The sequence below is a fragment of the Macrobrachium nipponense genome, chromosome 15 (assembly GCF_015104395.2).
Source record: "Macrobrachium nipponense isolate FS-2020 chromosome 15, ASM1510439v2, whole genome shotgun sequence".
NCBI classification, from domain to species: Eukaryota; Metazoa; Arthropoda; class Malacostraca; order Decapoda; family Palaemonidae; genus Macrobrachium; species Macrobrachium nipponense.
Window position 1 is genome coordinate 25,799,732 of NC_087208.1, and position 15,348 is coordinate 25,815,079.

Here is a 15,348-nt window from a genome sequence, read left to right on the forward strand (position 1 = left end):
TGACCCATTTTCGGATACCAGAAAATGACTCATAATGGGGCTTTAACACACCAATGTTCTCAGGTTATTACTCATAACAGGAATACTCACCCACTATCGGAGGCCATGCCATTGCTACTGAGGGAACTGGAGAGGGTTCTTGACCTCCTCCTGTTGGGTTTGCAAGTGTTGCAGTGGATGGTGGGGGTGATGCCCGGGTAGAGCAGCCTCTCCCGGAATTCCAGACTCTCCATCATCTTCACATGCCCCCCTTCAAAAGGGGTCGCCAGGGGTCGAGGTCACCAAAGGCCAAGTTCACAGAAAGGAATGGACAACTTGGCGATAATTCCCCCCCAAAAAAATAAAATGTAAAAATATCTTTCCAGATTCGCCTTCAATTATAAATCTGGGTCACCCGGGTCACCCAAGGTCAAATTCACCAAAATTCACCCGAGGTCAAATTCACCAAAATCACGATTCACTGTAGGGTTGGTTCTTTAGAAAGGAAACTCACTCACTAACAGGTGATGCGACAAAGACAAAATATGTTCCTTGATTAACCTTAAAGTTTCAGAGTTCAGTTTCATTCACCAATCCTCACCATTCCATTTCTTGAAATGGAAAGCACCTAGCTCGGCTAAATGGCACAATCAAGTGTCCCTGCTCAGCAAGAGTTCTTGTCTCTATATACGCTTATCTTCCGGTAAACTCTTGGAGCGTCCTCTTGGATCTCAAGAGGGCAGAATCAAAGGATTTCAGTCTATACATTTCAATTAGAAGCAGCGCCAAAGACTCCACCGGTCTGAATCACGTTTCTAATGTGATGCAACTGTCAAATTCACTCTACACCAAGAAAAATAAATAATGCTGTCTGTGAACTCTGGTAAAAACACATGAAAAAGAGAGTATGTACACCCTGTGCTTAAATATGTAGTCTTACAACACACACGCACTCAACTTACACATTAAGTGAATAATTCTGAGTCTCCATCCTCTGCCATTTATGTTTCCATACGATCCCGATGTTTAAAACAAAGCTACAGATGGTTTTATCTGTCCCCCCTCAGTTCTTCAAAACTACTGAGGCTAGAGGGCTGCAAATTGGCATGGTGATCATCCACCCTTCAATCATCAAACATACCCAATTGCAGCCCTCTAGCCTCAGTGTTTTTCATTTTATTCAAGGTTAAAGTTAGCCGTGATCGTGCGTCTACCACCGCAACAAAACAGGTCACCACGCCATTGCAGCATTATACGCTGTACAGAAAGCTAGATTGCGCCGAAGAAGCTTCAGCGCATTTTTTACTTAAGATCATAAACCTTTCTTTCACATATTAATTTATTTAGTAATAATAATTATATTCAGTCGCATTTGCTTCGGTTCCCCGGCACATAAAAGTTACACATCACGTGCTGACCAATGCTGACGCTTTTATCGCCAAGTGGTTTTATCAGGCTTCAGTCGAGAGATGATGATGCTAATCAAATATACTCATGTTATCTTCTACAAATGACTGGTGGGATACAGAAAGTTCTACGAGAAGTGTTTTTATATTTTGTTTTGAATATTATATTAACAATTATTGGCCTCTCTCTCTCTCTCTCTCTCTCTCTCTCTCTCTCTCTCTCTCTCTCTCTCTCTCTCTGACCTGGTCATTTGTTTTTTTTAATGTTTATGCTCCTTTATATTATCAATATCTAACCATCTATAATAACTAACGCACACACATACTATATATATATATATATATATATATATATATATATATATATATATGCATACATGCACGCATACATTCGTACCCACTTTCGTTTATCATCAGCGCAAGATCAAAAGCCTCTCAACTGACGAGAGAGAGAGAGGAGAAGAGAGAGAGAGAGAGAGAGAAGAGAGAGAGACTTAACCGCAAAGACTAAGGGGCTTGGAAAACTTTCTTCCTTATTTTCCCAGCACCAAACACCAAGATCAATACTGAATGAAAGAAGCAACAGGTATATATTCGCTTTCCAGAGAGAGAGAAAAAACGGCACCCATACATTTCTCTGTTGCTCAAGCTATATCAATTATTATATTATTATTATTATTATTATTATTATTATTATTATTACTTTTACTACTTTTATTACTATTATTCAAAATGACAGAATAACTAAAAGGAAAAGGCCGGGAAAGTTATCAGCTTACAAAATTTAAAATGGTTAATATAAATTAATAGAATATAGAATGTAGTCTTAGGAAAGGGTGGAAAGTAAAATGGAAGGAAGATAATATAAACGGAGGCACAGTAAAAGGAAAGAAAGCGGTTGCAGCTAGGGGGCGAAGGACGTAGCAAAGAACCTTAAGTGTTGCTTACACTGCACCGCGTGAAGTGCACTGATGATGTTTAAAATGAAGACTAGATGAGCTTTAAGAAAAAAAATCGAAAATAGACGCTTTCAAGAGCCACTCCTTGTGGCTGAACTATTAATAGATTACTAAAGCCAGAAAGAGAGAGATCGTCGTCGCTTAAGGCAGCATTGAAGCACCTGATAAAACGCACCCGACCTTTGAAGTTGTTTGTATATTCAGGATGTTCAAAAAAAAATGAGTTGCAATCATTCCAAATAGAAAAACGAATCCGATGCCTTCAACCAGGGTTAGTAGATTCACATCAACCGTACATTTGATGTCTAGGCCAGTCCCTTACGACGGTCCTGATTGGCTGTTGATAAGCCAATCACAGGGCTGGAAACTCTCAGTCTCTCTCGAGAGTTCACATAGGCAGGATGTGTGTGTACGTCTCCTGGGGGATATTTTTAAAAGACGTATCCCTCAAGAGCGGAGGCAGATGCATCCTGCCTATGTGAACTCTCTCGAGAGACTCTGAGCGTTTCCAGCCCTGTGATTGGCTTATCAAGAGCCAATCAGGAGCGTCGTAAGGGACTGGCCTAGACATCAAATGCACGGTCGATGTGAATCTAATATAGGAGATCAAGGTTTGAAGGTCTTTGGACCTCCCTGGTGACCTTGACAATAGGGCACCGCGCCAGAGGGAGACGCCTTCTTCAGATTCCTGGCAGAGATGCCTCCCTGGTGATGCGCACGCTTACTGATCGCTGCAGTTTTGAAGTTTGGTTGAATGCACAGTGAGAATAAATGACACCCCAAGGGAATTCTCGTTTAGAAATGGTCCCGTCCAGGGCAGATGCACTTCAACATTTATAATTTCCTTAGGTTGTCAGTTTTTCTCACTGTAGAGTGAATCCCACAATACACGATGCTTTTGGCTTGATATTTGCGAACTTGAAAACTTCGCAGGTGTGTGTGTGTGTGTGTTTACTTCAACTCTATTCATCCGAAATGTTTTGATTTTTTTTGCTTTGTTTTTTTATATACTTCCAATTTCATAATTCGTAAATTACAGCTAATGCCATTCATTATATGTATTTTATATATATATATATGTGTGTATATATATTATATATATATATATATATATATATATATATAATATATATATATATATGTATGTATATATATGTAGATATATATATATTATTATATATATATATATGAATATATATATATTATATATATATATATATAATTATATATATATATATTATTATATATCATATTAGATTATAATATATATATATATATATCTACTATAGTAAGAGATAAGATATATATATATCTATATATATATATAATATATATATAAATTTAATATTTATATATGATATCCTCCTATATTAATATTATATATATATAATGTGTTATGTATGTTATGAGTGTATCACTATAACTATATATATATACTATCATATATATATATATCATATATATATATATTATAAGGAGGTGAAACAACAAACAGACGGAAGGACGAACAGAACGAAATTCTTCGCAGCAGTCATCGTACGCCATGTCACGCGACCAGGTATAGAGAAGCACAAAAACAAGAACAAAAACACAAAAGAAAAACGTGAGATTCAGCGGCTTCCGCAGATCACCACACAACGTTTGTGCATGATCTACTGTCTCTTGGGGGGAGGGGTTTCCTGACTAGTGTTTGGTATATAATACACGAGGGATTAGCAGCCGAATAAGGAGGAAGGATTAGCAGAGAAAAGGACGAAAGTCTTTTCCCAATCGCTGCCAAGAAATTACATTGGGTGTTTAGCGTTCGGTCTGCGAGGGGGCGGGGGGGAAGGTTGCCATTCAAAAGTGAATGCAAGATGACGCCCTTTTCATTGTCATGCAAATTGGTATGCTACCCACCTTCTCTCCCTCTCTCTATATCTCTCTCTCTTACACACACACACACACACACACACACACACACACAGCTACAGAGTTGTTTTGTGCATTAATACAATTACTAACAGGACCTCCTTTAAACACGATGGTATCTTCACAGCTACTGGACGATGCCACCCTGTCTAAATAAAATCCTGCTTTATATATATATATATATATATATATATTATATATATATATATATATATATATATATATATATATATATATATATAATAAATAATTTATATATTGCAAACGCAAATAAATGCACTCTTATCAATATCACTGCCTATAATTATGTATAATAAACAAAATAACAATCTCAAATTCTTTATATTTTAAAAACAAACCGAATTACGTATCCATAATTCTTAAAATTTCCGAAAATAAGCAAAAACTAATAATCATAATTACTTTAAATTTTCTAAAATAAACCTAATATCCCAATATCGTTGTATGTACCTGTGTGTAAACAAAATAATAAGAGAAATTTCTTTCAATTTTCGAAAATAAACCTAAATTTTTAACACGATCTTTTGTAATTTTCGAAAATAAACCAAAATAGTAAATACAAATTCATTTAATCTTCGAAAATAAACCAAATTAATAATAACCAATTCTTTAAATTTTCGAAAATAAACCAAATAATCCCAAATTCTTTAGATTTTCGAAAATAAACCAAATAATCCCATTCCTTTACATTTACCAAAATAAACCAAAATATTCACTAAAAAAATCTTTAAATTTTCGAAAATATACCAAATTAATATTAATCACAATTCTTAAAATCTTCGAAATCAAAATATTAACACAAAACTCTTTAAATTTACAAAATAAAGCAAATTATTAATAATTCATCTTTAAATTTTCGAAAATAAACCAGATTGACAATCTCAAAATTCTTAAAATTTCTTAAAACAAAGCAAAATAACTCCAAAATGAGTAAATTTCGAAAACAAATCAAAATAATAATCCCAAATTCTATAAAATTGAGAAATAAACCAAAATAATCCCAAATTCTGTAATTTTTCGTAAACAAAAACAAAAACAAAATAATAATTCCAAATTCTTACAGCTTTTTACATTTCCAGAAATAAACCAAATCAATAATCTGTAAATTCTTTAAATTTCTTCAAACAAACCAAAATAAGTCCCAAATACTGTCAATTTCGAAAAAAATAATCTCAAATTCTTTCATGTTTTTAACCAAACCAAAATATTAATCATGAAGTCTTTAAATTTCCGAAAACAAACCAAATTAATAATCTCGAAATTCTTGAAATTTCCGGAAATAAACCAAATTACTAATCTCGAAATTCTTGAAATTTTCGAAAATGAACCAAATTAATCTCGGAATTCTTTAAATTTCCGAAAATAATCCCGAGACAAAGACGAAGGGGAAGAGAGGAAGGCACACGACCTAATTCCACTTTTCCTTAATCCTCTATGACCTTCTGACCTCGGAATCAATACCTTCCCTTACATCCACCCTTCTTTTCCACAATTTATGACCGGCTGGACCGTGAAGTTTGTAAGGGGACGAGAGAGAGAGAGAGAGAGAGAGAGAGAGAGAGAGAGAGAGAGAGAGAGAGAGAGAGACCCGTCGACCAACATCGGTATATGACCACCTTATGCCTGAGAGAGAGAGAGAGAGAGAGAGAGAGAGAGAGAGAGAGAGAGAGAGAGGAATTTCTCTCACCTTGATGAAACGCTGGCATACTCGTATGCTGGTATATTATGTTTTAAAATGGTAAGGGATGCAAAAGAGGGACCTACCATATTCTGATAATCTTAGGCCATGGTCACGCATCATTATCACCAAACAATTATAATATAAATCCTTCTATACATCATGGTTTAATCGATACCCGTTTACTCAAAATAAAAATTATACAACCGTAAGACACTGTACAGCCCAAGACCCATCCAGAGAAAACAGGAAATAAGCACATGAACTAAATTCCCCCTCGAGTTTTCTCCATGACTTCACACCCATTACGTCTCCGACCTGTCCTCACGTTACAAAAGACTGAAATTCGATCCCACGGAGGGGAACAGACTCCGAGTCCTTCTTCAAACAACTGCTGTGCCCCTGTAGACCTGGGCACTGAAGTACGGTATTTGGTGGGCTAGAAAACTCATTCGAAAAAATTAACTACTAAGGTCCAGTCAGATCATTCTAAGCGGCCTTCCCAATCCCCAAACTATATATATATTATAATATATTATATTATATATATATATATATTTATATATATATTATTATATAATGATTCTAAATCAGAAGTATATACAAAGTTGATTAATACGAACAAAGTATATATTATTAATGATTATAAATACATAGAATATAATACAAAAATATAGATTATATAGAACAAATATAATATTATTGAATTCTAAATCCCGAAGTAATACAAAGTGATTAATACGACAAGGTATATATATAACTATATATAATATTAATATATATATATATATATATATAAACAGACATAAAGAAAGGGGAAAAAATAAACAAATAAGTACGCAATTTTTACAGTCAATACTAATTTTCCTTCAAACCAGTAAAGAAACTTAAACGTACGTGTGTGTGTGTGTGTGTGTATTTAATTAATGCATATTGCATACATACAATATTTATATTTATATACATATACATATTTATATTATTTACTATTTATTATTATTATTATTAAAATCTTGAGGAAGACATTAACGGCAATATCTACATGGAGCACCATGAAAGCGACGGAGATTTATAGGAACATTCATCTGTCTCCCCCCCCCTCCCCCCAACCACACAGACAAGTTCAATATGTCCCCACCCATTTTCGTCTCTACCCCCACCCTGGGGCATGAGGGAAAGACCCCATGACACCGGAAGGTGACGTCATGTTTAAATCTCTGTCCCCGACAAGAACACCATCGCAGCCTCCCGCAGACATTAAAATTCGGTGACGGGAGGGGGAGGGGGAGTAAGAAGAGGGGGGGAGAGGGGGGGAGAGAGATGATGATGATGATGATGATGATGGATGGGGGAGGAGGAGGAGGCGGAGGGGGAGGAGGGGAGAGAGAGAGATGCTGTTGATGATGATGATAAGGAGGAGGAGGAAGAGGATGAAGAGAGAGGAAAAAGGAAAGGAGAGGACGACTAAGGAGAATAACAACGAATAAAAATGTCTGATCAAAAGGAGAGAAGAGAGAGAGAGAGAGAGAGAGAGAGAGAGAGAGAGAGAGAGAGAGAGACCCTACCAAATTCCGACCGCTAATTTTATTTCAAATACGACTGTAAAATAAAACGTAGAAGCATTTAGATGTAAAGGTCGAGCAAGAGTGCTCGACCCTCTCTAATGAATGCTCTTATCATTTGATTTAGAAAATCGAAAACAATCCACTTCTAGTTCTGAATCGGCTCGATCCTTGATCGGTTCTAATATGAGCATATTCCTCATAACAATTCAGAAGTGGCTCGGTCCCGGATGGGTTCTAACAGATGCATCATCCACACAACACTTCCGAATCTCTTCGACCATGGTGGGTTTGTTTGTACGGTGTTTTTACGTTGCATGGAACCAGTGGTTATTCAGCAACGGGACCAAAGGCTTGACGTGACTTCCGAACCACGTCGAGAGTGAACGTTATCACTAGAAACATACATCTCTAACGCCTCAATGGAATGCCCAAGAATCGAACTCGCGGCCACCGAGGTGGCAGGTCAAGACCATACCGATCACGCCACTGAGGCGCTTCGACCATGGTGGGTTCTAATATAGAATCAAGTGGAATACAGACTTTATGCCAAAGGCCAAGCAATGGGACCTATGAGGTCATGCAGCACTGAAAGGGAAATTGACAGTAAAAGGTTTGAAAGTTGTAACAGGAGGAAAACCTCGCAGTTGCACTATGAATCAATTGTTAGGAGAGAGTGGAAACTAAGATGGAAGAAAGAGAATATGAACGGAGGTAGAATAAAAGGAATGAAAGGGGTTGCTCCTGAGTTCAAACTTATATGTTTATCATCCTGATAAAGGATACTCATTTGTCATGGATTTGGGAAGTAAGGAAAAAAAATCCAATAACCCAGATGTTTATTTCTTCAAGTTGCTGATAGGTTTCTTTCACGTGGGTGCTCTATGTGCCTGACTGTGATTTTATCAAATGAACTACTGTACATTTTACAACAATATTGTCATTACGTATAATTAGTTATGCTCGTGCGTGTACATACAAAAATTCAAAGAAGATAAAAATTTAAGACTGGATGATCCATTGCAGGGGGTGGCCATACTTTAGGATTCCGAGATCTACTCTAAAGACTTAAAACTTTTTTATGATCTACAATAGTACTTAATCACATATTATTACGTGGGAAAAAATTCAAATAGCGCCATAGTACGATAAAACCGTTGTACAATTGCCTAACTTACTTACTTTTTAATATATATATATATATATATATATATATATATATATATATATATATCATATATATATATATATATATATATATATAGATATATATATATATATATATATATATACATATATATATATATAGCTTGTGTTTTTTGCTTATTTCATAAAGGATTCTGGGGGAACGGCGATCGACTGTTTGACCACCTCTGGCCTATTGCATTATTTTGATCAAGGGATTCAAGAAAAGTATTTATAGTTTTATGCAAATGTAGAATCACATTAAAATGTCAACACGCCAGTGAACACAATAATAAATAAATAAATAAATAAATAAATAAATAAATAAATAAATAAATAAATAAATAAATGATTAAATATAAATAAATAAATAAATACATAATAAATAAATAAAGGTTATTCTTTTTATTAAAGCATATTCTCAACTGAAAATCTAAAAATTATAACACGGGCCCTAATCAGAAGTATGGAGTAAACCACGCCATCGTGACTTATTCCAAGTATTCCACATGTATGAATATATATCTATTTACATATACGACAGTTAACAAATACATGCGTACAAGCATGTGTCTGTCCAAGCACGACCTAAAGGGTAAACAAGAGCAAACAAAGTCCCCATCCAGATCCAACAAACTCATAATGGTTGCAGCCATTATGTCATGACATCATCGAGACTACTTGGGAGAGAGAGAGAAACATGAAAAAAACCTCTCAAAATGTAAATAATGTTTCCTTTGAAAAAGACAAGGATTTCTCCTGTGCTCTGCTAAATCAGAGAGAGAGAGAGAGAAATCTGATATGATTTTCAGAGACCGGAAGTGTTTTTCACATCAACGCGATAGAGCGCGATTTTTTTTTTCCTTCCTAGAACAGTCATTTTTTACTCATTTTCCTACGTTATGACGTCCCTACCCGAGAGCCGTTCTCCCACAAAGGCGAAACGACGACTGACAAGACCAGACTCGGAGTAACCCGACCTGACACAGCCATTAACTTGTCTTCGTCTTCCAATTGTGAATCTCGCGAAGACTGTGGGATATCCACTGGGCCCCCTTTTTAAAGTACACAAGTAAATATAGGTATTCTCGAAATTATGAATATATATATAATATATATATTATATATATATATATATATATATATATATATATATATATATATATATATATATATATATTCTCGTACGTATGAAGTACACATAATCTCGGGTTTATAATATATGTAATATTATTAAAATATATATATATATATAATATATATATATATATATATATATATATATACTACATATTATATATACCTATATATAATATAAATATATATATATATATATTTATTTTTTGAAAGTATGTTCATATTATTTGTCGTATGAATACATACGTTATATTCTCGAAAGTATTCATACACATATTTTGGTACGCATAAATACATACGTATATTCTAGTACGTATGAATACATATATTCTCGTACGTATGAGTACATATATTCTCGTATGTATGAATACACGGATACTCTAAAGTATGAATAAATCATATTATCGAAAGTGTAGATATATGTATTCTTGGCAGTATGAATGCATAAAGTCTCTAAAGTATAAATAAATATATTATCCAAAGTGTATATAAATAAATAAATAAATAAATAAATAAATAAATAAATAAATACATTCTCAAAAGTATGAATAAAAGACGTATTCTCGAAGGTTTGATTAAAATATATATTCTCGAAAGTACGAATAAAAATATTCTCGAAATAATGAATAAACAAATATATTCTAGAAAGTGTGAATAAACAAATATTTTCGAAAGTGTGAATAAACAATTATATTCTCGACAGTGTGAATAAACACATTCTCAAAAGTATGAATAAAAAAATTCAAGAAAGTATGAATAACACACACACTATCGAAAGTATGAATAAATACATATATTTTCGAAAGTTGAATAAATACAAATATTCTCGAAAGTAGCAATAAATACATATATATTCTCGAAAGTATGAATAAACAAATATAATCTCGAAAGTACGAATTAGAGTGATGTATCCTCAGAACACCTAATAAATGAAGGCAAACAAATGAATAAAACAAAAATCCAAAACACTGTACATTCATACGGTTGAGTTCCCGCGTTTAATTATAACTTTCAATAACATCCAGGTAATTGCCCGAGTAATAGGAAGGACCATTTACATAAAAAATAAATGCCTTTACTTTAAAACAAAATGTTTCGAATTCAAAATGAAATCTTGAATTTAATTAAAAAAAAAAGATAAAATGTTTAAAATGAATGACATAGACTGCCTTACAAACCAATTTTGTACCCAAAACGAGACAAGGTTAAACAGAATTTTGCGAAGCTAGAATTTAAGAGAGAGAGAGGAGAGAAGAAAGAGAGATGAGAGAGGGGAGTCACTCCGGGCTATACGGTTGGTACTGATCCAAAACTTAATGGAATTACATTTCCTGTTATGGACCTCCGTCCAACCGAAACATCTTGTGCCGATGAAGAGAGAGAGAGAGAGAGAGAGAGAGAGAGGAAGAGGGAGGGAAAAAAGAGGGAAGAAGAGAAGAGAGAGAGAAGTAGAGAGAAGAGAGAGAGAGAGAGAGAGACTGTATGGTTCGACGCAGTGTCGAAAACTTAATCAAATTACTCTTCCTGTTCAGACCCGTCCACCAACCAAAACATCGGTAACCATGCTACGCCAAAGGGGAAGAGAGAGAGAGAGAGAGAGAGAGAGAGAGAGAGAGAGAGAGAGAGATAAACCTTGCGCTGACGGTAATATGACGTCTTAGGAGCGCAGGCTTGCCTCATATAGCTGGGGGCAATTCTCATAAAAAAAGAAAGATTGGGGTGGTTAGATGTGGCGGCACCGGGCCAGGTAACATGCGTGGCACTCCAACGGCAGGTGTGCCACCGAGACACCTGTGCCACCTTTCACACGTCCACCCAGACAGACATTTCCACCAGTCTGCTTATCAGGCGGTTCCTTTTAGGTTATAAATGACAGCCCTATTATGGAATGGTAAGGATGAAACTGCTATTCCTTTAGGTTGTAAGTGACATTCCTATTGTGGAATGATTATAAGATGAAACTGCTATTCCTTTAAGTTATAAAAGACAGCCCTATTATGGAATGGTAACGATGAAACTGCCATTCCTTTAGGTTATAAATGACAGCCCTATTATGGAATGGTAACGATGAAACAGCCTTTCCTTTAGGTTGTAAATGACAGCTCTATTATGGAATGGTAACGATGAAACTTCGATTTTGTGATGATGTTTCACCTTACTAACAATTCTCTCTACAACAATTTTATTCTCCTTGCAGAACTTTCTCCGTCATTATCCTCTAACAATACAGGATTATTAGACCCTTTCTTCTTAATCGTTTTATGTTATTTGCTCCATGCTTTCTTGCATAATTCCATAATTATTTCTTACCGTCAAATATATGTACCTACACCTAGTAATTACTAGGTGCAGGTACAGCTAGAGTACTGTAGAGATTTCTTACTTATGCTAGCAGCAGAATAAAGTCAAGTTACCAGTGTCACAATTTTAGAATGATGAGTATCTATGGATGTATTTGATCGAGTATTACTTAGCAAAGTATATCCGAGAATACCACCTTAGATAATTCCCGAAAAAATATGTATGTGTGTGTGTGTGTGTGTGTGAAATATATCCTCACAACGAGAGTAATCGTACAGAGCAATCTAAAATAAATACGAATGTACTAATCCTTTTGGGTGATACACGACAAAGAACCACAGATGCACATCTTTCAAGGGCAAAGCCAAAGGTAAAGGCAACCCAGTGACCTTTACTAGCCCAGGACCGGAGAAAGCAAGAGAGAGGAAAAGCAAAGGAACAAGGAAGGGAAGGCAATCTTGGAACCGTGGGAAGGTACCAACAGACAAACGCTTGATTGGGTTGGATTTTGGAGCAACGTTTACTAAATTACGACAAGGACTTCGGTTGGGATTTTGGAAAAGCTTTTGACAGATTAACAAACCAATTCAATGGAACAAGGATTTTCTGCGTGAGGTTTCTCTAATTCAAAGCAATGATACAACAGCAACTAAATATAGAGGCTGCGTCATCAGTAAACCCTACAATAACAACAAAGACAATTTTAAGCATATAAAACATGGTCCACTCATTGTCGTTGTCAAAAGATACAGAAGATAATGTACGTCCTCTCTCTCTCTCTCTCTCTCTCTCTCTCTCTCTCTCTCTCTCTCTCTCTCTCTCTCTCTCTCTCTCAAAAGATGCTGCTGGTGATAATGAGATCCTCTGGACAACAAAGGAGTCTGCAAATCTTTCCTCTCCTTTTTACAGCGATATAATGAAGGTCCTGCACTACATCGGGTCTACAAACATCAAGAGAGATTCGACTTCGTTGGAGATTTTTCATTTCGCTGTCTCTCAGCCAGCAGGCCTTAAGGGTATTAAGAAATAAGATATCACAGAAAGGGAGTTTTTAACCCTAACTCTGAATGATTTAACAGATGTGACTCTTAAAAGAAACATCAGTTCCAGAATCATATAAACAGATGATACTATAAATATATAACATATATATATAATATATATATATATATATATATATATATATCTATATATATTATGTATATGTATATATATATATTAGTAATATATATATATATATATAAAGAGAGGGAATTACCACCTTGCACGCAAAGGTGCAACACGGTTAAAGAGCAAAGTCGGTACAAGGGGTTCGACGAGGAACTGATTACACTTCTGTATGGTGTAAGAAGCGGCTAATTTGCTGAAGATTTTTGCAGAGTTCATCCACGATTCATCAGTTACGTATGAATGTGGCAATGATCACTGCCTTCTTTTTTTCATCTTCTTCTTATATTTAAAGCCTTCCAGGGCTTATAAAAATACCACGTCAATAGATAAGAGAACGTTTGCGACAATTTTAACCATTTCTCCCTTCGCAATATTTCTATTCATTACGGACTACCACAACAAACAGGCAGCCGATCGCTCCCCCCAATTAAACTTCAGAAAATGTAACATGAAGGCAATTTGGCCTCAAATGACAGTCCGGAGGTGAGGAAAAAATATCCTTTTGAAGGTACCGATGCGTGAGATGGAAGCCCCACCTCGTGTGGAGTACGTGTGTCTTTTATCTTATTCTATTTTTATTTATTTATTATTTATTTATTTTTTTGCCTTTCCTTCTACGAAGCTATGAGAGTTTAAGGTAATGGTGTTCTCCCTCTCTCTCTGATGACGATGAGAATAAATTCTGTTCGGTAGAAAGGAGAGTTTATTGGGAAACTATGAACGGCAAAATATGGGTAAACGATACAAAAGAGAGAGAGAGAGAGAGAGAGAGAGAGAGAGAGAGAGAGAGAGAGAGAGAGAGAGAGAGAGAGAGAGTCTTATAAATGATTATAGAGTTTTCTCCTCCCCTCTTGTTCTCTCTCCAGCCTGAATTTTCTATAAAAAAAAAACTTCTTTTCTTGTAGGACAACCTCGCAGTTCCACCATGAACCTATTGTTGGAATAGGTGGAAAACAAGATGGAAGAAAGGGAATAAGAACGGAGATACAGTAAAAGGAATGAAAGAGGGTTGCAGCTATGGGCCGAAGGGACGCTGCAAAGAAACTCAAGTAATGCCTACAGTGCACCGCGTCAGGTGCACTTATGGCGCGATCCCCTACTTTGGAGTGCAGGATATTGAAAGAGCGGCCAACGTTGTTAACGCCAAACGAAATGCAGTGGTTGTTTTTGTTTGTTTGTTTGGTATTTTGACGTTGCATGGAACCAGTGGTTATTCAGCAACGGGACCAACGGCTTGACGTGACTTCCGAACCACGTCGAGAGACAACTTCTATCACCAAAACTACACATCTCTCACATCTCAATGGAATGCCGAGAATCGAACTCGCGGCCACCGAGGTGGCAGGCCAAGACCATACCGATCACGCAAGTGAGGCGCAAAATACAGTGATCACGGATATTTCCTTAACAAATTAGAATGACGAGTGCCAAAATGTCTCAAATGCCTTCTCTCCAAGTATGCATAAACTTATGTGCCACAGAAAAGACGAGAAACAGTATAAAAGGAAAGTAAAATAGCTTGTTGAGCTAAATCTTACAAATGTCATACAATAATGATAGAAAAAAGAGAGCGGTATACAGAGTATGCGAACAATAGTTTTATATACAATTATTAAAGTAGATAATAGCATTCTTAAAGAAAACATTATTAACTGAAAGAAGAATGAAACTGTATGCGTACAGAAAATTAATCATATGATCGAGAGAGAGAAAATACGGTCATCACAAACAATCTTCCGTTGTGCCCGAGCTGGGAATTTAGTCAAAACTTGTGTACTACAAAAAAAGACTGGGAAATGTCAAAGTCAGAAGAGAGAGAGAGAAGAGAGAGTAGTTTCAGGTTTCTAAGCACATAACCTGGCACTGTAGTCCAATCAACACCCCCCCCCCTCAGGTATTCTAAACATTTCGCTCTTTAACGTAACAGAAACACATACACATTTCACCTACTACTTGTGCCTACCTCCTTCAATAATCTCTCCCCCCACCTACCAACCTCTTGGTCACCGCCCCACGGGCTTGGTCAAACCCTCATCTCA

The 15,348-nt window shown here is 35.8% G+C and overlaps 1 protein-coding gene across 10 annotated transcripts in view; it reads right to left on the reverse strand.

The window, feature by feature from the left end:
• The window catches only part of LOC135227047 (serine/threonine-protein kinase 3-like), a 164,693-nt gene that overhangs the window by 80,958 nt on the left and 68,387 nt on the right, over window positions 1-15,348 (reverse strand). For 8 of the 10 annotated variants that reach the window (XM_064266850.1, XM_064266845.1, XM_064266847.1 and 5 more), the window contains exon 2: window positions 91-822. The exons of the other annotated variants lie outside the window; for them this stretch is intronic. In XM_064266850.1, coding sequence (XP_064122920.1) covers window positions 91-236 — 146 coding nt within the window. In that variant the 5' untranslated portion in view covers window positions 237-822. The remainder of the gene's footprint in view (window positions 1-90; window positions 823-15,348) is intronic. 10 annotated transcript variants of the gene reach the window in all.